General features: G+C 43.1%; 1 protein-coding gene and 1 pseudogene across 1 annotated transcript; one reads left to right on the plus strand and one right to left on the minus strand.

The window, feature by feature from the left end:
* Window positions 1-8,828: 8,828 nt before the first annotated feature.
* LOC112605944 lies at window positions 8,829-20,429 on the minus strand (annotated as a pseudogene).
* A 4,037-nt stretch (window positions 20,430-24,466) lies between these two features.
* On the plus strand, window positions 24,467-24,694 carry LOC112607225 (putative small nuclear ribonucleoprotein G-like protein 15). Its single transcript, XM_025358342.1, has one exon. It carries the CDS (start codon window positions 24,467-24,469, stop codon window positions 24,692-24,694), a length of 228 nt encoding a protein of 75 aa, XP_025214127.1.
* Window positions 24,695-24,983: the final 289 nt, after the last annotated feature.

Here is a 24,983-nt window from a genome sequence, read left to right on the forward strand (position 1 = left end):
TATAGAAAGCAAGTGCTCCTGGTGAGGGCCTCAGGAAGCCTACATGGCGAAAGGTAGAGGAGAGTCAGTGAGTCACATGGTGAGAGAGGAAGCAAGAGAGAGATACAGGGAGGAGCCAGGCTCCTTTAAACCACCAGCCCTCTTATAAACTAACAGAGTGAAAACTCATTCTTATTCCTCACAAGGAATATATTCTATTTTTTATTGTGTGTAGTTTAAATAATTTTCTTGAGCCTACAAAGTCATCATAATCAAGTTTTAATGATTTGGATTCTTTGTATTTAAAAGCCATGGATGAGTTTATGGAAGTTGAAGCTTTCAAGATGGAGAGCTGAGGAGAAGTGGTGGTAAGGAGAATCCTTAACCTTCCAAAACGGGCATCAAGGAGGACCTCTGTCCCTTTCCCTGGGACATCCCTGGATCATTGGTCTGTCCACTGCGGGAGGGGATTGTGCCCAAGAATGAGAGCCTTTGGAGATGTGGATGCTGCCAAGGGGCCATGGGAGACTTTCAGGCCAGGGCCTAGTACCTTACTGGTCACAAGGAATGGGAACTTCCCAAAACTTCATACTTTGTTCAGAGGCAACCTCCTCGAATTTCTGTGAGGGCTTTCTTGAAGCCACTTTTGTAGGGCCAGCACTCTCTCAGGGTTCATGTTTGTTTGGGGTGGCTGGAGGAGATCATGGAGCTCTAGCCCCTCCCCCGACCAAGTCACTCCTTGGCGTGCCCACTAATAACATGCTTAGTCTCAGGGGACACTCAGAAGAACCACTCCTCTCACTGATGTGTCACTACGCCACTAAACCCCAAGCTTCTTATATTAATCAGGGTTCTCCAAAGACACAGAGCCAATAGTACACACACGTGTGTGTGTGTATGTGTGTGTGTATATATATATAGAAAGAGAGAGAGAGAGAGATTTAGTCTAAGGAATTTGCACAACTGATTGTGGGGAAGCTTGGTGAGTCCAAAATCCAATGGGGTAGGCCCATAGGCTGGAGACTCCAAGAAGAGTTGTGATGCAATCTGTTAACAGAATTCCTTCTTGCTCGGGGGAGCTTCTCGGTCTTTGTCTTACTAAGGCCTTCATTTGATTGGATGAGACTCACCCATATTATGAAGGATAATTTGCTTTACTCAAAGCCCACAATTTAAATGTGAACCTTATCTAAAAACATTTTCACAGAATAATGTTTCACCAAATATCTGCCAAGTTGGTACATAAAGTTAATCATCACACTCCTCAAGGGCAGGAAGCCCTGCTCTCTTAGTAGCCTGAGGCTGAGGGGATGATCCATACTCTTTGTGTACAGTTGACCCTTGAACAAGGTCAAGTTTAGGGATACACATTTCCTCAAAGTCAAAAATTCACACATGACTTCTGACTTCCCCCAAAATTAACTACTAATAGCCTATTGTTGACCAGAAGCCTTACCAATAACATAAACAGTCTATTAACACATATATACACATATATACACATAACACATATTTTGTGTGTGTGTGTGTATATATATACACACACACACACATACATGTGTACATATATATATAAATTATACAGTATTCTTACAATAAAGTAAACTAGAGAAAAATGTTATTAAGAAAATAATAAGGAAGGGAAAATATACTTACTATTTATTAAGCGGAAGTGGGTCATTATAAAGGTCTTCACCCTCATTGCCTTCACATTGAGTAGGCTGAGGCGGAAAAGGAAGAGCAGGAGGGGTTGGTCTTGCTGTCTCATGGGTGGAGAGGTGAAAGAAGTGGAGGAGGTGGAAGGGGAAGCAGGTACATTTGGTGTCACTTTTATTGATAAAAATCCAGTAACGACGAACCCAAGCACTTCAAACCCATGTTGTTCAAGAGTCAAATATATTTTTACTTAACTATAAGAGTAATCTATACAAATTTTAAATCAGAAGACAAAGAAGAAAACATAAGTCTTTCCTATCCCCAACATACTCCCAAGAGGCACCCCAGATACTATTTTGATGCATATTCTTCCTGTCATTTTTCTTCTGTACATGTGAAATTTGTTTTACAAATATGGGATCCAACTGTACACACTATTCTGAAACTTGCCTTTTTCACCTGGTGGGAGTCTCTGAACATCATTCCATTCTTAGCACATTCTTTTAGCAGCTGCATAACATCCCACCAGATGGATGCACCCTAATTTATTTAATACCCCCACTTACTTATATACATTTTTCATTATTTTCAGTTTGTGACAATCGCAAACAATACTGTGATGAGTATCATTCGACATATTTTAGCAATCCTATTTCAGTATATTGTACAATGAAGATCTAATAATAAACTTGTTATATCAATGGATATACCTATTTTAAATGTCGCTAGATATTGTCGAGTTAATAGGTGCTTGAGAAATGTGTGTTGAATTGATTTGAAAAGACACATAGTTCTAAAGCCAAGATAGAAGAGGGGGAAAAGAGAGTGAGATGGAAAGGGAAGGAAAGAATCACGATTCAGAAAGGTTAGAATATTTTGATCCCAATTTGCATCTTGCTCTACTGATGCTATAGACAGTACATTGTACCTTTCAGGCCTCTGAGGGTTGTACAATATTACTCCCATTAGGGAAGCTTCATAAAGGCAGGGCTCTATTTTGTCATTAATATAACTCAATCTCCTAGAAAAGAGCCTAATACAAAGATGTTGGATAAATATTTGTTAAATAAATAAATACATGAAAACCAGGAATCTTGGAGGTTAACTTAAAGAAGACATGCAAACTGTCTTGCATGTCATATGCACTGAGTGCATCTTCTAATTATAAGGGTATCATAGTACCTACGCTTATACTGGCAGATGCTTAATCGCACCATCAGTAAGCATTAGAACAGTGAGTAAATCCCAGCTTGCTGCCTGCAAAGCACATACCTTCTTCCCACTGCCACATTTGGAGTGCCCTTGGCTGAGAGACTGCATCTGGAAGTAGGATTTAGGCTCCATGCGTGGGCAGAAATTCACACAAGGACAGGGTCAAATAACTGACAGCAGCACAGTTTGGCATAAGCAAGACAAGGGTTCCTGCAAGATTTAAGCCTGGCCTCAGGCTACATTTTTCACTGAGCCTCTGGCTGCTTGCTGCATGGGGCATGAGGGGAGGGAATATACATGTTTCCTTCTGCAGAATTTCCTCTTGCAATGTACACACCAGTTTTCATCATGGCATTGAAAGAAGTCGCAAGAACGTGGTGTAGGTTCTGCCATACACCCTGTAACTGTGACAATTATACCATTTTGGATAATTGCCTTGTAATTGCTGCTGTGAGTTAAAATTTAATGTTATCCTCCAATTGTTCTGATGTCTTTTCATGAATAATGCAATCATCCCGCGAGCCTCTGACAGTTTCTCGTTTAGATTGGCCCTGTGTTTGAGTTATGCACCATTGTCCTACCCACCATTGTCTCACAAAACTAACGTGGCAGAGACAATACAGGAAATAATTGGGACTTGGCTGATTATGGAAAATGGGAATGTGAGTGAGTAAGATGTGAAGTTTTTCTCTGGAAATATTTCCAAACCCCAGTTGACCCTACAGGTAGACAGGATGGAGAGGGGCAGGTTTCTCTTCATGGGTCTTAGTCTGCTGCTGTCTATGTATGCTGGACACGCTGTTCTGGCTGATGTAGTGGGACTTTTCTTAGAACAGAAGGAAAACATATTTTTCCATAGGGCAATTTTTCTCAGTTATATTGTTGTCACCATCAAATGTAAACAGCTCTGTAAACATAAGCTGGTGTGTCTCCCTACAAGGCCAAAATACCAATTGTTCAATGAATGGGCAACAGCAGCTGGGATTTCTGTGTCCAGTGTCTGGAACTTGGTTTAATATGACAAAAAGAAGTCAACTGCATTCAGAAGAATGGCAATAGAGTCATTTTAGAATTTCAATTTAGCTTCTACCCAGAAACGGGACCACCTCAGATGGTAGAGTATTGCTCATTTATTTCTATACCAGTGAAACTGATGCCATCATTATGGGTCTTCTGAGGCCTAATGAAAGAGGACAGAGGTACCCTGGCAGCCAATAGAGCTGTCAGGTGAGGTCTAGTCTTGATGTTCTTTTTGCATAAGGGCCCAAGTTAAGTTTCTGAGAAAGCTCAAAGCCTGCACTTCTCATTTAAAGGAAAGGCACCCACTTGAGCACCCTATGACTCCTCTCTGCCCTCAGCACTAAGCCTAGATTCCCTAGCTTGGCATCAAGGGCCTTCAAGAACTTGGCTGGGTGCGGTGGTTCACACCTGTAATCTAAGCACTTTGGGAGGCCGAGGTGGGAGAATCACGAGGTCAGGAGTTCGAGACCAGCCGGGCCCACATGGTGAAACCCTGTCTCTACCAAAAAAAAAATACAAAAATTAGCTGGGCACAGTGGCGGGCACCTGTAATCCCAGCTACTAGGGAGGCTGAGGCAGGAGAATCGCTTGAACCCCGGAGGTGGAGGTTGCAGTGAGCCGAGATCATGCCCCTGCACTCCAGCCCTGGAGACAGAGTGAGACTTTGTCTCAAAATAAATAAATAAATAAAATAAAATAAAACAAAGAACTTGGCCTTCTGTTCGTGTTGCCAATCTTCAGCCAGAGTCAGTCACACTGGCCTCCCTGCTGAGTCCTGTATGGGCCACTGTACATGTTCTTTTAGAGTCTTTTTTACCTCTAGAATCAGTTTTCTATGATTCCTCAAGCTTCATTGTTGCCCCTCTTATGTTCTTCCATAGCCTCCTGAAGTTAGCCCTATCACAGCATTTCTCATATCACATTGTAATTTTCAGAATATGTATTTGTCTTCTTTGCCAGACTGTGAGATCTGGGTAGGCAAGACAGTGTCCAACCCAGCTCAACCACAGTTTTCATCAATGAAATCCGGTAAAAGAGGAAGTGAATGAATGAATGGATAGGTGACACCCCATCCTCCTGGCTTTAGTTGGGTGGAGTAAGTAAGCCAGGTGTCCTCTGTGAGTCTGAAGGATCAGGAGCCATAAGCGCTAGCCTGGGGTGCCAAGTGGCTGGCGCTGGTGACGTCTGGATGTCTTCCCAGGGCCAGGTCCCTTCACACAGGCATAGACCACCCCAGAGAGTCAGGTGTGAGCTGCACAGCCTCCCAAACCGGCTTGAGGAGATGGGTTCAGAGTCAACCAGAAAGGAGCTTTGTTCGAGCTCTGGAGTCTGACAGAGACAAAAAAAAATCTGAGAGCCAGAGCGTTTTCTCTTTGGTCTGAGATAATTCAGGTAAGCTCTGTAGCCGGTGGCTGCTGGGAAGAGAGGAAACCATAGGGCTCAGCAGGCTTTCACCAGAAAGGGTGATGGGAGGAGAGCCAGGGAGCTCCCCTACTGCTGACCCGTGACCGGCAAGGAAGCTCCTGCCAGGAAAGTAAATCTGGGCTTCTGGGAAGTGGGCTGGCTGTGTCGGGGGCAGTGTGACCTCTCAGAGAAGAGTGCATCCAAGGACTTCCAACGCAGTGTCCCCATGAGATATGTGGTCTGCAAGATAGTTTTATTCTAGACAGTAGGGGTGGCTGTTTAACATTTGAAGCACCATCATTGGGAACACACACTCTAGAGGTGGTTATGTAGCTTGTGAGACAATAATCAGAAGCCCCCACTCCAGGAGCTTTATTAGCACAAGCCTCAGACAAGCTCAACCTTATTTATCTCCAGTCAGCACCAGAAGGTTTGTTGTTTGTCATATTGGATATTAGAAAATATTTTCTATTGGTAAAGTGAGCAGAGTTCAAGACCTGTAGATTAACTAGAACTAGTGTACAGGCACCTCTGTGGATAAACAGGTGAGCCCAGCAGCCCTGACCCTTTGAACTGGCAGCCAAGGCCTAAGGACTCCATCCTGCTGAGCCATTTCCAGATGATTGTCCCCACCCGAAGACCAGCTGAAGCCTGCTGCCAGGATCCTGTGACACCTGCATGCAAAATGCTCATCAAAGACTGAAAGGCTGGGATGCCAAGACTTCAAACCACACAACAGACATGTTTTGTACCTGCTAATTCAGTCTGAGACTTGTTTCATTGTGCTACCTGGTGGCAGGGAGGGGGTGAGGAGGATCTAGCAAGTGAGGGCTTCCAATATCTGTCAGAAAAGAACCAATAATTGTAACTGGTCAGTATGGCTTATGTCCATTTCCAACATTACAAAGGAGCCCTGGACCAGCAGGCACTGGCCTTGTGGCCTAAGATGACTACAAAGCTTTTTCTCAGATAAAAGGTCAGAGCTCTTACATCCTGGTGTACATTGCTGCAGCTACAGTTTGGTACAAAACTTTGCACAGTTCTGTGGCGCTAAGCATAGACAGTTCTATGCTTGTAGTGCTGCACGGAAGTGTTCTTGGAGTTTCTAATGAGATGACATTCCCCACTTACCAGTATTTTCTGTTATGTTCATTCTACTAGGTGTTTTGAGGTTCCCCCTTCTTCCTGAGCAGTGAGAAATGACTGAGTAGCGAGTATGACACTTGGGCCAGGTACAGTGTCTCATGCTTGTAATCCCAGCACTTTGGGAGGCTGAGGTGGGAGAATCACTTGAATCCTGGAGTTCGAGACCAGCCCCTGGGCAATGAAACGAGACCCCCCTATCTATAAATAAAAATTAATTAAATTAAAATAATGTTAAAAATAATATGACACTTGGAGGATTAACCTTGATAATTTTAGTTTTCCTTTTAAATTAAATCTTTATGATATCCTTAAGAAACAAGCACTAAAACTATGATTATTCTTGAGAACTAAGAGTAAACTGACAGTCATTCACTTGCTTTAGCACATATATAGTGGCATTCATTTCCTACTGAGCAAATGTTCATTGAGTGCATATTAGAGACCCAAACACTGATAGGTTATATGTTTAGTTCCCCAGTCATTTTTAGCAAAGCTGCAGCTGTGATTTGTGGAAGACAAAATAAAGTGTTCTGGACAAAAAAGACTGTACTGCACAGTCCCGGGAAGAAGAGGAATACAACAGGTGAGCATTCTGCATTCTGTCCCTGCACATCTCCTGCACCTGCCTGGCATTCCCGTGCAGGCTGAATGGCCTTTGATGACATTGACAGGCTTGAGGTGTTCCAAAGCTTGGTCCAGGTCCCATTAGGCACCAATTCGTGCTGACAACAGCTGGAATTTTGAGAGGCTTCCCAGCGCTGAAGATAGGTGAGCTTCTTGATGTCTGGCCTGATGACAGCTCTGATATGTCATCCTGCTATTATTTCTAGGTTTGAGCTGGGTCTCAGGCTTCCCTGGAGATTTGCACTTGAGAGGGAAGCAACATGACAGACAGGAACAGGTAATGTTATTGCTATTGACCAGTGAGAAAAATAGCCCACTGCACTCCTAGTCTAACCCTGGGACACCAGAATCTTAGGAATGGGCAGGAAATGATAGCATTCCAAATCTGACCCAGAAAGGACTCCAACAGTCCTCCTGGAAACAAAACCATTTTCATAGTCAGCATTCTCAATGTTTGAAGCTTAATGGTTTTTCCAATCATAAAACAGATCACAATCATGCAGTTGATTAATTTCCCTTTCCAGGTGGAACAGAATCTATGTGCACATCCTAACACCTCCTAGCAGATGCTTAGGAACAAAGGATACTGTTTCCATGTAGAATTGCTCCCCTGATTATGTCATCCTGGACCTCTTCCCTTTAATCCAGACCATTTCTAACTGCCCCAGCATCTCTAATAAGAGGCAATCCATCCCCACATCTCATCAGACACGCTCCATTCTTCTAATTCCTCAGGCCAAAGATCTGGATGTCACCCCTGACTTTCCTTCCTCATACCCCACATCCAATATTTAGAGATTTCTGTCAGCTCCACCTAAAAAATATATTCAAAACCAACTCTCACCATTTAACTTCGTGACTACTCCTCTGGTCCAAGTGATCATCTTGCTTGGATTATTACTGTAGACTCCATTGGTCTCCGTACTTTCCATTCTTCATGGTCTGCTCCCCATCTCTACTATTTCCTTTGCTTATTTTCCTCATGTACTACCACCTGATATTTGCCTTCTGAGTCCACCCACTCAGTAAGTACATGGGGTCAGAACAGCATCTGGCACATGGTAAGTGCCAATATTTGATGGACGAATGGGTGAAGAACACATTGCAGGCAGACCCTGGGTCCTGTCTCCCAGGATATGCTGAATGAGCACATAATTTAGTTGATTAAGCTCCATGAAAAGTTATCCTGTTGCACCCATTAATTGACAACAACAAGATCAAAGGCTGTAAGAACTCCATCCATTCATTCCTTACCCTCTAGGCATATTAACCTAACTTAAATTTAACATGTTGGGCACCAGCTTCTGAACCCAAGTTCTAAACAAACTAGTTAGAGTCTTCACCTGACTGTATTAGCTGAATAACCTTCAGCACTGAACGATGGTTACACCAAGAATCATACAGTAGAGTTGGACCAATCTATTGGCACTAAGATCCTACCCCAGTGCTGTTGTGAGTATGCTTTTCACACCTCAAAACATCCACCAGTTTTACAGGGAGGAGAGGCCACAGAGGGAAGGAAATGGGAGAGAGGTTGGAATGATACCCTGGCTATGAGAATGAGCTAGATAACCCTGAATTGTTTTATGACCCTGGGAAGCCTATGGGCCTTAAATCATAATTATCTTGCCTAGAAGTTCTCCATCTACCTATGCTTTCTTCTTTGAAAGAAACCAGGACAGCTAGTCAAGTTTTATCCACTTTATTTAGGAAATACATACACTCATTGAATGTTTAGTTTTTGGGGGAAGGGGGAGCTGAGGACACTACAGAGAGGAGGGTGGGCTTCATTTCTTGCTAGCTTTTGCTGCAGACTTGGTGACCTTGCCAGCAGTGGAGGACTTCGTGTCCATAGCCTTGATGACTCTAACAGCTTCTGCTTGTCTCATGTCCCACACTGTAAAACAGCCTGGAAGAGAAATGGAAGAATGACATGCCTGGAAACTGGCCCAGAAGGAAATGCTCCTTAGCCGCTGCCTTGCCCTCAGTTACAGAATGGAGACTGTGCTTTCCTGTCATGACTTAGTAGCACTATACCTGGCTCACCTAGAGGTGGGTATTCAGAGAAGGTCTCCACACACATGGCCTTGCCAGGGACCATCTGCACAATGGCTGCATCCCCTACCTTCAGAGCCTTGAGGTTCTCCTCCAGTTTCTTGACAGAGTGCCGGTCAATCTTTTCCCTCCGTTGGGCAAACTTGCAGGAGACGTGGGCTGTATGACAGTCCAGCACAGGGGAGTAGCCAGCGTGGATCTGCCCAGAGTGGTTCAGGACAATCACCTGGTGGGGCAGCAGGGTGGAATTAGACAGATGGCAGCAAAACCTGTGGCCTCAGTGTAAATCAGGACTAATCCTGAAGCACTCCCTCCTGCACCAGGCCAAGACCCTTTGCTCCCTGGGGCTTCCCTGTGCCACAAAACTGTCAGCCTCTATGGGAGAGGTCGTTCCTGCTGTCTCCAGCCTCATTCACCTGCCAAACGTCCTTCACAGACACATTCTTCACACGAAATCCTACACTGTTAACTGGCAGGGCTTCCGCCAGGGCCTCATGGTGCATCTCCACAGATTTAACCTCAGTAGTGACATTGCTAGGGGCAAATGTGACCACTACCCCAAATTTCAAAAAGCCACTCTCCACATGGCCCACCAGCACAGTGCCAATGCCTGTTCAATCCAGGAAGGGAAGTCAGTCCAAGACACACCCAGTGAGAACTGACTTCCTGGGAGGCCCCTTGGCTTTTGAGTTCAAGGACAAAGGACCACGTATGGAATGGTAGAAAGCACTAGATGGATCTCTGACTGTTTAAAACTGTGTACTGGATAGCTTGGAAATGCTAGGTGCTTTTCCCCTTCATCCTTGCTCAAGGAAGAGGTGGAGTCAGGATTTGAACCCTGGCAATCATACGCCCGTGGACTCCCTAGGGGATTCAATTAAGGATCAATTCCAGAATCCCTAACGGAGTAGTCTACCCTCAGCCCCACTCAGCCCTCGGTCACCTCCCATCTTGTACACAGCTTGCAGGGGCAGCCTCGGGGGATTGTCAATCCTGCACGTGGGCAGGTGGATGGAGTCCAAAGCTTCCAGCAGAGTCACCCCAGTGGCGTTCCCCTCCTTCCGGTCCACCTTCCAGCACTTGAACCCTGGGCACTCATTCTTCTCTTTTCTGCCACCTTGTGAATAAAGGCATGTTTGCTCCCCTTCTGCCATGATTGTAAGTTTTCTGAGGCCTCCCCAGCCCTGGGGAACTGTGAGTCAATTAAACCTCTTTCTTTTATAAATTACACAGTCTTGGGTATGTCCTTATAGCAGCATGAGAATGGACTAATACAAACACAAAGCCTATTTTATAATAAAGTGTTGAATATTTCATGTGATTTATTGAATATTGTAGTAGAAGGGAAAAACAGAATTGTTGTATGGGTACTTGAATTACGTTTCTACTGAATGCATGTGACTTTTGAAACATGATAAAGTTGAGTCATTTTAAGTTAACGACCATCTGTATTTCCAGTTTTAATTTTTTCAGTTGCAAAGTATGTGACGTAGAGGACATCATATTATAGATATATCCCATATTTGTAAGCGCCCTTCCCTCCCTCATTTCTAGAAATCTGAATTTAAGTTCGATATCCTGTTTATTTTGTGTGACTTTGAATAAGCCATTGATACCGTAACTTACAAGCTCTTCACCTGTAGGACTGATAACCACTCCTGCCTTGCTCCTCAACCAGTCTTTAGAAGAATCAATAATGGGTTGGAAACAAAACCACAGACTCCATGAAGAAACCACAGAGCAACTACACTCAAAGTGAGTAGAGGTTGGGAGACCTAAATTTCACTCTGCAGTGATGGTGAATATAGATGTCACCTCCAGAGCACTGGAGGAGAAAAGAGATTATGTAAATATCACCAGGGACTAACTTTGTTGCATTGATGCTGTAAAATCATAACTGACTCACTGATTGGTGTTTCCAATGTGCCATTCACAGTGCTTTGCAAAGAGTAGACCAATTCTATTGATGAAGGATAGAATGAACTGTTCAGATATCTATGGAGTGTTCATTTAGTAGTTAATATTTGAAACAACTAACACCTTTGAACTCACACTGTTAGCCTGTGAACACATACATGCTTTGTGAATATCTTGTGAGACACAGAAAAGAATCAAAGGGTAAAACAAGGGATGCTTCTAAGTTAAGTGCACACTCCTTCTTCCTTCCCCAGACACACAGCTGTCCTAATCCAGATGTTAATGATTCAGAGTTGACTACATCAATCAGGTGAGCAACTAAAATATTATCCTGAGAAATGTCAGATTCTATTGCATTGTCTTTACAATTTAACTGTTATTTACCATTTATGAATAACACATACACTTGCAAATTATTTTACAATCATTTTTATAGCTGCTCTGTGAGAGATAATTAAAGCAAAACCACTTTAAATGAAGCTGCTCAAAGGGACAAAGTTGTTGTGCCAACAATGTGCTATATAAATGCAAATTATCAGGATTCATATTATAGTGAAAACTGCTTGCATCATTTTTCATGAGACCAACATGTAAATATTATAATAGTCCTCTGATTTATAGAGCACTTTTCTTCCTGAAAAATAAACATGCCTAGCCATGCATTATTTAACAGATATTTCCAACTCTGAGGGATGAATAAAACCATTCACTCACTAATCCTTTCACTAAGATACTACAACAATGCACAACTCAAAATAGGTACTAAATGTTTGACAGCTGAATGAATGAGACGGCATTCAGCACAGCCCATACACATCAGTACCCTTCGTACAGAGAATGAGGGGTGTGGCAGAGCAGGGTATGGTCAACAGAAAAGGTCAAAACATTTAGGGAAGTACTGAGGAATTCAAAAGACTCAACCGAAGTAGAAGGAAAAGAATGGAAGCAACAAGGGATAAGGTTGGACAGGTGAACTGAGGCTATCATCAGTATGTGGAAGGCATCTAGTTTTCTAAGTCTCAGAAAATAAAACTGTGAAAAAGAAGAAATGATGGGAAAATTTACTTGTAATTGGTGAGGTTAATGTTCTGGAGAAATAACCCCAACAGAGCCATAATCTGTACATTTTAAGTGCCTAAGAAGCCAATAAAAATGTAATCTCATGAGAGTTGTGTCTTCATTAGCATGGATAAAGCAGCAGCCTCATCAGTGGTATGAGCAGAGCAATCTACAGTTTGTATTTCCCAGGAAGCCTGGTTTATAGAAAGAAAAGTCAGAGTTCACCACATGCATTTCACTGGGGAATGCCTTTTTAGCGTCACACTATTAAGCGCTCATGGAAATAATGTACTGAGGAATAGTTTGGAAAATACTGGTTTATAGCATAGAAAAACAGGACAGAAGAGCAGCCCTCTTGCCCTTCTACCAACCCCTAGAAGAATTAGATAATGGTCATACTTCTTGTAAAAAAAATCACATCCTGTTTATCTTTGGCACTAATCACAAGCGATGCTCACAAACCTCAAATCCCCAGATTTCTGAATACCACCTACAGCATATCAACTTCTGTATAAAATGTACTAGGAATATGACTGAGATGTTTAAATGATTCCATTAGCCATTGTTGATTCTATAAACATGGGAATAATCTTTTCATTAAATTTGTTGAGGCCGGGCGCGGTGGCTCACGCCTGTAATCCCAGCACTTTGGGAGGCCGAGGCGGGCGGATCACAAGGTCAGGAGATCGAGGCCACGGTGAAACCCCGTCTCTACTAAAAATACAAAAAATTAGCCGGGCGCGGTTGTGGGCGCCTGTAGTCCCAGCTACTCGGGAGGCTGAGGCAGGAGAATGGCGTGAACCCGGGAGGCGGAGCTTGCAGTGAGCCGAGATCGCGCCACTGCACTCCAGCCTGGGCGACAGAGTGAGACTCTGTCTCAAAAAAAAAAAAAAAATTTGTTGATGTCATTTTTCACATCATTAAAACACAAAATTGTCCCCTGCATGCGACCATTGGAACCAAGTAGGCTATGTCTAGGCAGATCTGTGAGTCCCACACACCACATAGCCATCTTGGGCCTGGACTGGGAAAATAAATGGCTCATGCTTCTGATTAATTGATATGGTTTAAACTTGTGCTCCGGCCCAAATCTCATGTCTAATTGTAATGCCCAATGTTGGAGGAGGGGCCTGGTGAGAGGTGATTGGATCATGGGGGCAGACTTCCCCTTTGCTGGGTTCATGATGGTGAGTGTGTTCTCATGATAGTGCATGAGTTCTTATGAGATCTTGTTCTTTAAAAGTGTATGACACCCCCACTCCTAACTCTCTTTCCTTCTGCTCTGGCCATATAAGATGTGACTCCTTCCTCTTTGCTTTCCACCATGATTGTAAGTTTCCTGAGGCCTCCTCAGCCATGCTTCCTGTATACCTGTAGAACTGTGGGCCAATTAAACCTGTTTGCTTTATAAATTACCCAGTCTCAGGTAGTTCTTTACAGCAATGTGAGAATGGACTAATACAGAAAATTAGTACCTAGGAGTACTAATTAGGAGTGAGGCACTGCTGTAAAGATAGCTGAAAATGTGGAAGCAACTTTGGAACTGAGTAACAGGTAGAAGTTGGAACAGTTTGGAAAGCTCAGAAGACAGGAAGATGAGGGAAAGTTTGGAACTTTCCAGAGACATGTTAAATTGTTGTGACCAAAGTGCTGATAGTGACATGGACAATGAAGTCCAGGCTGAGGTGGTCTCAGATGCAGATGAGGAACTTATTGGGAACCAAAATAAAGGTCACTCTTACTATGCTTTTGCAAAGTGACTGGCAGCATTATGTCCCTGCCCTAGAGATCTGTGGAACGTTAAACTTGAGAGAGATTAGGGTATCTGGCAGAAGAAGTTTCTAAGCAGCAAAGCATTCAAGACATGATTTGGCTGCTTCTAACAGCATATGCTCATATGCACGAGCAAAGAGATTATCTACAACTGGAACTTACATTTAAAAGGGAAGCAGAGCATAAAAGTTTGGAAAATTTGCAGCCTGATAATGTGGTAGAAAAGTAAAACCCATTTTATTGGAAGGAATTAAAGTCAGCTGCAGAAATTTGCGTAAGTAAAGAGAAGCCAAGTGTTAATAGCCAAGACAATGAGGAAAATGCCTCAAAGGCATTTCAGAGACCTTCACAGCATCCCCTCCCTTCCAGGCCCAGAGGCCTAGGAGGGAAAATGGTTTCATAGGTCAGGCCCAGGGCCCTGCTGCCCTGTGCAATCTTGGGACACTGCTCCCTGCACCCCAGCCACTCTAGCTCCAGTTATGGCTAAAAGGCCCCCAGATATGTCTCAGGTTGCTGCTCCAGAGGGTGCAAGCCCTAAACGTTGGCAACTTCCACATGGTATTAAGCATGCATGTGCACAGAAGGTAAGAGTTGAGGTTTGGGAACCTCTACCTAGATTTCAGAGGCTGTACAGAAATGCCTGTTTGTCCAGGCAGAAGTCTGCTGCAGGGATGGAGCCATCATGAAGAACCTCTACTAGGGCAATGCAGGGGGGAAATGTGGAGTTGGAGCTTCCACACAGAGTCCCCAATGGGGCACTGTCTAGTGGAACTGTGAGAAGACTGCCACCATCCTCCAGACCCCAGAATGGTAGATCCACCAACAGCTTGTACCATGTACCTAGAAAAGTCACACTCACTCAATATCTGCCCACGTAAGCAGCTGAAGGGGTGTTGTACCCTGCATAGCCACAAGGGCAGAGATGCTCAAGGCCTTGGGAGCCTACCTTTTGCATTAGCATGGCCTGGATGTGAGACATGGAGTCAAGGGAGACTATTTTGGAGCTTTAAGATTTGATGACTGCCTTGCTGTGTTTTGAACTTGCATGGGGCCTGTAGCCCCTTTGTTTTGGCTGATTACTCCTTTTGGGAATCGGTGTATTTAACCAATGCCTATACCTCCATTATGTCTTGCAAGTAACTAACTTATTTTTGAGTTCACAGGCTCATAGGCAGCAGGGACTTGGCTTGTCTCAGATGAGACTTTGGACTGTGGACTTTTGATTTAATGCTGAAATGAGTTACGACTTGGGGAATTGTGGAAAGGTGATGATTGTATTTTGCAATGAAAGAAGGACATAAAGTTTTGGAGGGGCTGGGACAGAATGATATGGTTTGCATTTGTGTCCCTGCCCAAATCTCATGTTGGATTGTAATCCCCATTGTTGGAGGAGGGTCCTGATGGGAGGTGATTGGATCATGGGATGGACTGGGGATGGACTTCCCCCTTACTGTTTATTTAGTGAGTGAGTTTTCATAAGATCTGGTTGTTTAAAAGTGTGTGGCACATCCCTCTTCTCTCTCTCTCTCTCTTTCCTTCTGCTCTTACCATGTAAGGGTTACCTACTTCCCCTTTGCCTTCTGCCATGATTGAAAGTTTCCCGAGGCCTCCCCAACCGTGCTTCCTGTACAGCCTGCAGAGCTGTGATTCAATTAAACCTCTTTCCTTTATAAACTACCCAGTCTCAGGTAGTTCTTTATAGCAGTGCAAAAATGGACTAACACACCAATTTTGATGATGGGCTTTGTAAAATTGCAAAGATCATTACTGCAGTTGCCACTCCTATGATTTGGTTACTTGTAAAATAGCAAAAAGTATTAAGAGCATGTTGACTTTTCCCATGCCTGACACATTTGGGGGCACTTTTCATGTACTGCTTTATTTCACCCTCGCTATAGCCCTCTGGGCTGGGCACTGTTGCAATCCCTCTTTCACAACTGAGGCTGCTGAGATACAGAAACCTCATTTGAATATTGCTTTCTTGATACAATGCAAATGCATTTCATTATCCCCACGTCTTCATGGCAGAAGTGGCATTTAACCTAGCCCCAGGAGACAACATTGGATATTTTTAAATGTAAGAAAAAGGCTGAGACCCTAAGCAAAGACCTTTAAAAGATCCTCTGAACTTGAAATGAAGGTCACCAGGTCAACTGTTGAAACCTTAATAGTCCTTTCCCCTCCAATATGTTATCAACTGGTGCCACAGGGCAGATAAAATTACTGCAGCTTTCAAATTCAAAGTAATAAAGGAGATGGGGAAGATGCCATGGTGATGGTGGGAGAAATACAGACTTTTCAATGAATAGGGAAGACTAAAAAATAGAAAAATAACATAAAGAGCTAGATGCCTATAATCCCAGCACTTTGGGAGGCTGAGGCTGAGGTGGGAGGATTGTTTGAAGCCAAGAGTTTGAGACCAGCCTGAGAAACACATTGAGACTCCACCTCTACCAAAAAAAATTAAACAATTAGCTGGGCATGATGGCACGTGCCTGTAGTACTAGCTACTCAGGAGGATGCAGCAGGATGATTGCTTGAGCCCAGGAGTTTGAGGCTACAATGAGCTATGATCATTACACTACACTCCAGCCTGGGTGACAGAGCGAGGCCCTGTCTCTAAAACTAAATAACATAAAGGAAGGTGGTGAGATGACCCAGCAAGTACTTCAGAATGATGATAGTAAAATGTCAAAATGCACTCTGGCTTTAAAATCTGGGGGCAGAATTATTAGAAGTTAGGAAGAGGCTCAGAATCAGACTGCCTAGGTCAAAACTTCACTCTACTATTTTCTAGCTAAATAACTAAACCAGTTAGTTAGCTTTCTTTTATTTATTTATTTATTTAGAGACAGAGTCTCACTCTGTTATCAAGGCTGGAGCTGGAGTGCAGAGGTGCTATCTCTGCTCACTGCAACCTCCACTTCCTGGGTTCAAGCATTCTCCTGCCTCAGCTTCCAGAGTAGCTAGGATAAGAGGCACATACCACTACACCCAGCTAATTTTTGTATTTTAACTAGAGACGAGGTTTCACCATGTTGACCAGGCTGGTCTTAAACTCCTGACCTCAAATGATCTGCCTGTCTTGACCTCCCAAAGTGCTGGGATTACAGCACTTTGATTATAGGTGTGAGCCACTATGCCCAGCCAAGTTAGTTGGCTTTCATAAGCCTTGGTTTGAACCAAAAATTGAAATAATAATATTATCTACTCCAATGGAAGAATTCATAAAATGCTGCCTTATATATGTTAAACTCTTGATAAATGACAGTTTATAATAGTCTGCATCTCAAAAAAATCTATTCATACAGATTTGTATGAAAAATGGTCTTTACAAACCTTCCTATGTTAAATAGCTCTTGAAAAAGGAAGAAGCCAATCTTAGCGATGGACACACCAATTCTACTTCAAAATCATTTCATAAATGAGATAAGATATGAAAAATTTCTTAGAATAATGTTGAACACATAGTAAGTGCTCCATAAATGGCAGATATTGTAATATGAATTATTATTTATGATTGCACAATGGATAAGAAAAGATAGAGATAAATTAGATCTCTTAACCCAATTCTAAACCAAACTGCATGTCCAAAGAAGGTCAGAACATTTGTAACCCTTATTCTGTGGAAGCATGGACAGCTCACGTGGGACCCCCTGCTGGGAAGATGACCAGTGTGGTGACGGCCAGCCCAGGCTGGGCTCTCAGGGGTAGGAAGGCCACAGAGCCTTTGTTGGGACAGAGCGAGGGGAAGGCAGTGGATCACATTCTCAGAAAGACAGAGCGGCAGGTGAAAAGTGGAGATTCCCTGTGACTGTGAGAAACATACGCATGAGGTCATACACTTGACGCATACCATTATCTAAAATGTGAAAGTAAAGAGATCATGGCAATCTCAATAATATCTGTAATAAAACCAATATCTAGGCTGGTCGTGGTGGCTCATACCTGCAATCCCAGCACTTTGGGAGGCTGAGGCAGGAGGATCGCTTGAGGCTAGAAATTTGAGGTCAGCCTGGGCAACATAGTGAGACCCTGTCTCTACAAAATAAGTAATAATGTGTAATGTCTACCATATATATATATTTATATATGTGTGTGTATACATATATATGTTTTTAAAAATCAATATTTACTATTACTTTGGTGCAGGAATTGGCAAACTATGGCCTGTGGGCCAAAATCTGGCTCTCTTCTAGTTTTTGTACAGCCCACGTGCAAAAAAGAATGGTTTTTACACTTTGATATGGTTGAAAAAAATCAAAGAAGGGATGATATTTTATGATGTGTTAAAATCAAATGATATTCAAATTTAAGTGTCCATAAATAAAATTTCACTGGAATACAGCCACACCCATTCATTTATGTATGTGGATGGCTGATTTGGGGCTACACCAGCAGAGTTGAGTATTCACAACAGCCCCGCAAATCCTGAAACACCAACTCTATTAATCATCTGGACCTTTACAGAAGAAGTTTACCCTTATCTAGAGCATTGGCAATTCAGCGTCTTCTCATTCATTCACTCATTTAACAAATATTTTGTCCAGGCACCAAGGAGACTGAGATCCAAAGAGGCAGGGAAGAGAAATGAAACCGAGTTATAGCATCCATAGTGCTTCAACAGAGATAAATACATGGCAAGGATAGAAGTGCCATGAGGGAGTGGCTACCTGATGGGGAGGGTTGCAAGAGTTTAGTCAAGGTTTCAGAAATGAAATAACAGTTCACCGGGTTCTCAAACATACAACACACAATGGGCAGTAGCCAGACAGTCTGCTGTCCCAATTTTGATGAGAATACAGGAGCTCAGAAAGGCCAGTGGCATCCTTAAGGTTAACTGGTAAAGCAGGGTCAGGGCAAGGTCAGAAACTCCAGGCTTCCCACTCCAGGCCCATGCGTACTCCAGAAGCAGGCTGTGCGATAACCAGGGAAGAACCCTCTGTGAAAGGGTTGGAAGCCAGCACAGGGGAAAGATAAGGTGACTTTTTCAAGGCATAGATCAGATTTGGTCACGGAGACTGTTACCCGCAGCAAATTGATACGGGTATGAGTCTGCAGCAACCTCCATTCTTGCCTCCTTAGAAAAAAGAATTCAACTGAAGGTTGTAAGGCAGAAGGAGAGACCAAGGCAAATTTTAGAAAGTTGATTAAAAAGCTTTAGAGCAGAAATGAAAAGAAGTAAGGTACACTTGGAAGAAGGCCAAGCGGGCAACTTGAAAGATCAAGTGTGCATTCTGGCCTTTTGACTTGGGTTTTATATGTTGGCATACTTCTGGGGTCTCCTGTTACCTCTCCCCTGATTCTCCCCTTAGGGTAGGCTCTCAGCATGTGCAGTTGCCTGCTAGCACTTGGGAGGGGAGCACATGCAGGGTGTATACTGGAGTTGTATGCATGCTCACCTGCAGCTTCTTCCCCCACCAGTCTAGTGTTCCTAGAGGAAGGTCATATGCCAGTTAAACTCCACCATTTTGCCTCTTGATGCATGTGCTTGAGCCCACTTGCTCAACTCCTGAGATCTTAACAGGAAGCTGTTGATCCAGTTTCAGGTTTTTCTGTCTGTTGGGAAACTGCCTTTCCCTAGCCCCAGCTACGACCAATTATTATTTGAAAGAGACAGTTAACAGCCACCTGACCATCATCTGGTGGTCAGCTGACATTCCTGGTTTGTGTGTTGGGGAATTGAAGGTATCCCTCTTCCGCCCTGCTCATCCCTAACTAGCTACGTACTGTAACAGAAACAACCACTGGCAGTGGAAACTCAAAGTGTGTGCAGGTGCAGGACAAACGGACCTTGCAAATGACCATCTGAGAACATGGGCCATTGTTTTATGAACTGCAAGTTACTATTCTGAGTACTTTATGCTGTTTGTGTTTCAGGAGAACTGATGCCAAAGCCTGCATTTTGTTACCTTCTTTGGAATCACTGGGAATATCCCAAGTTTGAAGTCTGATTTGTTTCCATCACTCTAGTTTGGGACACATCCATAGAAGCCTAGAAGAGGAGAGGATTATCCTTTTAAGTTTAGCCATTTTCCAACCTTTTTTTTTTTTTTTTAATTTGCTTTGTCTTGTTTTGTTTCAGCAAATGTGTTAAATACCTACCATGTGTTGGGAATTTTTACAATACATCATTTCAATAAATTGTGGTTACTAGTAAATGGCAATTGTGCTGAACATATAAATGTTTTATTTTATTGTATTTTTATTCTCAAAACAGCCCTATGAAACACAGGCTTGTAAATTTGGAAACAGAAGATCAGAATGAGTGAAAAAGGAAAAGCAAACTGACATTATTTCAGTGCCAGTGACAAAATTCAAAAGGCATGTCATTTTTTTTCTGCTATTATAAATAATGCAGCAGCGAATAACACTGAAATAAAGAAAAAACCTTTTATTATGCAAAAAATTCTATCCACATTTTTAAATTAACATTGATGCTGCCTGAAACTCCAGTGGCTACTGAATACCCCTGGAGATGGACATTTGTTAATGTGATATTGAACTTTCCCCTCACACAGGGGAGACACTGAGTATCTGTTGAAAATACGCAGTTGGGGACGTAAGGACTCTGGGGGCTCCATAACCTTGAATCTATGTTCAGTCTTTCCTCCCTTCTTTCTCCCTCATCCTTGTTCTCTCCATCTCTGGTCCTCATCTGGTTTAGATGAGGGGATCCTTCTTAGAGCTGCTGCTGGTAATCCTACAGTTGGAGAGTAGGAAGGAAGGGGATACTGAGCTTTCCTATTTTAACAACAGTAATCCCCTCAGGTGGAATGAGAGCATTTGCAGCCTGTTAATATTCTTACTAATTAAAGTTTACAGCATGTGAAAAATTCACCTTTAAGGAGTTACGATTTACTTTTCCCATTCAGGACCCTTGGTATCATGACCAGTAAATGAAAATCTAGTAACTTTCCTTTACCATGAGACGCTCTTCATCCTTTCTTTGTTTTCCTCTAAAGCTGTAGGAGGAAATTGAAAGTAAAAATTGGATGAACTCCTTCCCTGTGGGGGGATTAGTCATCCTGCTGACTAAACTTCAAATTTAATCCCTTACTGTTTCTCACACATACAAAGGCAACTTGGCCATTAAAGAGTGTGACCCTGACACGCATGGATCCTGGCTCAGACTCCAAGACCCCCTGGGTATTGATAACAAGGGGGAGACACAGGAGGACTTTGACTTCTGCAAATATCATAGCATAATGTATGGAGCACAAGCTGCCTGGGAACTTACCTCTAGCTTTGTAACTTACTAGCTGTGTGACCGAGGGTAAGTTACTTAACTTTAATGAGCCTCAGTTTCCTCATCTGTAAAATGGGAATGATAATAGCACCTACCTCATAGAATTGTGAATATTTAATTAGTTAATCTATATGGTGGGCTTAAACCAGTCCTGAACATAGAGCCCAATAAATGTTCACTATTATTACTTATACTTGTCACTGACTTATAGAATGGAAGCATCCAAGTCTGAGCTGCCCTGAGAAAAAATATTTCAACCTAGGTAGACAGATTAATTCCCTTGGCAGCTGGATCTTCACTTTAAATAAAATGCATTTGCCTTTGTGGGGATTTATTTGCATGAAGCATTCGTTCATTTTTTTCATCCAGTCACTACAAATGGCAAATGGTGAAATCCAGGAATAAGCCTATTCATTTATTTATTCATTCAATAAATACTCATCACGTTCTGAGATCCACATAGCAAGTGTATAGATATTTCACAATTACAAATCTAGGTAACAAATCATTATATAACATGTTTTATACTACTTTGACCAATTCACTTTCAAGATGACCTGAAAAAGTAGGTTTGAATATAGAATTCTTGGAATGCCCACAGTTCTGTGCTCAAAAGTGACAGTGCAAAGATTGCTGGCCCTAGCTCTCCATCCATGGCCTGACAACTTTTTTCCCACCCAAGCTGAGTTCTGTACCATGCATCCTTGCACACAGGTGTGTGGATGCTCTACCTTGCATGTCCAAGCTGCACACACAACTTCACCCACCACTCCATGGACATGCCTCCGGCCTAAGGCGCTCATTCTAATGGCATCATCCACCTTTGTGAGAATAGGCACAGGTAAGAGGCACATAGAGACAATGGACGTGGGTCCTGGGCCTTTGAGGTAGATAATTTTAGAGTGACTTAGGAGGAGGACATAGCCTTGGGTGGACAATTCCCCTTGGACCTCTAGACATTCTACCCCACACAGCTGGAGGAGGGCAGGAGCAGGATCCAGGCAAAGGCCTCCTTGTTTGGATCTAAGTGCATCACCACTTAGTAAGCCCCTCTGTGTTCGCACACTGTCCTCAAAACTGGGGATACCATGGTGAGAAGATAGACATGGTATAGAGCTTATAAGATGGAAAAACATTCACCAACTCTTGATATAAACATAAATTCTAATTGTGATGACACCATGAAAGAGAAATCCAAGCTGGTGTGAGCTTGTGGAGAGAGACAGTTCTAATCTCATCTAGGGGTTGCATACGCTTTCCTGGGAAAGCTACATAAGCTGAGACCTGGAGGAGACAGGAGGGTGTAAGAGAGCCTTCTAAGCACAGGGAGCATCACATGCAAAGGTACTGAGGTGGAAAGGACCCAAAGAAAGTGAATACTTCTGGAATGAATAGAAAGACTGACAGGGTATGGAATATGACTAGGGATGAAGGAAAGGGTAAGATACTTCAGGGTAGGATGGGGATTTTGTTTTGTAAGGACTTTAGTATTTATCTAGCAGCAATGGGAAGGCATTTAAAGATTTTAATCAGGGGTGTAATTTGATGAGATCTGAATTTTTAAAAGTTCTCTGTGCCTGCAGCTTAGAGAAGGGATTGGGGTGAAAGGGCACAGGAGTGGACATTGTGAGCCCATTTGAGAGACTAATGCAAACACAGTGGTGGCTTAGAAAGGATGCAGAGAGAAGTGGATGAATAAATCCATTCATTTAGTGCAGAGCTAAATGAATGTGGAGGTCAAGTGTGGGGAAGTATCACAGATAAATTTCTAAGTGTCTGGCTTAGTACTGGGTGGCTTGTGGGCCATGTTTGGTGGGGACAAGATAGGCTGTGTTTGAGATGATGGTGAGAAGGCCAAATGGAAACAGTGAGAGGGAGCTCAGAGAAGATGCCTGGGTTGGACTTGCCAATGAGTAGAAGGCAACTGGCACCATGGGAGGAGATGGGGTTACATAAGCAATGTGTCACTGCAGGACTCTCACCTCAGGGAGAAGAGATCGGGGTGGCTGAGCCCTCAGGAGTTCCATAATTTCCTGTTGGACTCAATGACTTCCATCATCCTGGTCCAAGCTGCTGTCCTCCCTGTTCCCACATGGCAGGCAGACGGATCCTTATAGAAAACATGTCAGATGAGCTTGAAACCTTCTCCTCAGCCTAAAACCCTCCAGCAGCCCCCAGTCACTCAGGAGAAAAGCCAGAAACCTCACAGAGGAGCATAAGGCCTTGCACAATTCAGCACATGCACTACTTCCCCCGTTAACTCTCTGACATTATTGTCAAGTGCTTGCCCTCTCATCCCTGCACCAGGGCATTTGCACTGATGTTCCCTCTGCCTGAAATGCGTTTCCCTCTCGTGTTACACGGCTCGCTTCCTTAGCTCCATGTGACCTTTTCAGGCAAGCGACCCTGATCACCCTATTTAACCCCACTCCTACCTTCCTGCTAAACAGTGAGCTTCAGGAGGACAGAGGTTTTTCTCTTTCCCTTCTTCATTGCTATTTTCTAGCACCTAGAAAATTGACTAACACAAACTCTATCTTCAACAAAAATTTGTTGGATGAAAAAAATGAACAAAAACATTAACTCAGTTATGCTTGCAGAAATCCCAACAACCTCACCTTTCCTACCCGCCAATCACCTTTTCCCACTGTTTAGACCATCCTGCTTTCTCTCTCAGAAGCACCTCCAAGCTCTATTTTTGGGGAGGCCCACTGGAGATTTGTTTTTCTGCTGCCTTGCACAATAGCATTGTGAATAAAATTGTTTCTCTTTCACAGAAATCCATCATCACAGTGATTGGATTGCTGTGTGATGGCAGAATGAACCTGGTCACTAACAAAAGAGGTAAGGAAGTAGCTGAAGGGGGATATGAGATCAAGGAGGGTTTTCATTAGGTTTTTAAGATGGGAGAGGCGGAACTTCGCCCAAATGCTGAGTGGAAAGAGCCAGGAGAGACTAAGACATAGATTTATGAGAGAACAGATAAAATTAATATAGTGTAAGCTCCTCAAGAAGGCAGGCCGAGACCCAGACATTGCCTAAGAAGAGAGCCTCTCTTCTCCAGGAACAGGACAGATTGAGGGGTTGATGCAGTGGGAGGTGAGTCGGTGGAAGCAATGAGCATTTCTTATGATAGCTTCTGCTTTCTCTGTGGTAGTAGGAAGGGGGTCATGGGCTTGGAGAAAGCAAGGGAGGAGGGAAGCTTGGAGGTTTGCAGGCAAAGGAGAAGACTTGAAATTTTGGACACAGGCCCACAATCAGTTGGCTAATGGAATGAGTGACATCAGACACGAAACACTGGGCCTATCTGTGAAGTGTGATGGAGGCCATAAATTCCGTTTCAGTGTATCTCTGAACCTGCTTAGTGACACCATGAACAAAGCTCACTCTCCCAAGTTGAAAACACGTATGGACAAGTTCTCACTGAAATTAAATGGTGGTAGATACGTCCAAGGAATACTGTGGGGATCCAGTCATTTTATGAATCTTATGATAGATGAATGTGTGAAGATGGCAATTAGTGGACAACAGAACAATATTAGAACAGTGGAAATAGAAGGAAACAGTATCATCACGTTAAAAGCCTTGGAACAGGTCTAAAAAATGGCTGTTCAGCAGAGGAATTCTTGTCCCCTCTCCAAAGGGACTGTTTTCTATGATGTAAAAATTAGATTGTGTACATTTTCATATTAAACTTTTTGTTAAATAAACTTTTGTAATAGTCAAAAAAATGGACACAGAATGACAGAGGTGGGTGGTAGTGTTAAATAGGTGGGTGTGGATATTGCTATGTACTAAGAAATATACATTTTTATTTCATCCTCCCCTAAAACCCTTGGAATCTCCAAAAGGATAAATGTCTTCTTGTATGCAAATAAAATTATTTTTG

Source organism: Theropithecus gelada, chromosome 14, assembly GCF_003255815.1.
Source record: "Theropithecus gelada isolate Dixy chromosome 14, Tgel_1.0, whole genome shotgun sequence".
NCBI lineage: Eukaryota > Metazoa > Chordata > Mammalia > Primates > Cercopithecidae > Theropithecus > Theropithecus gelada.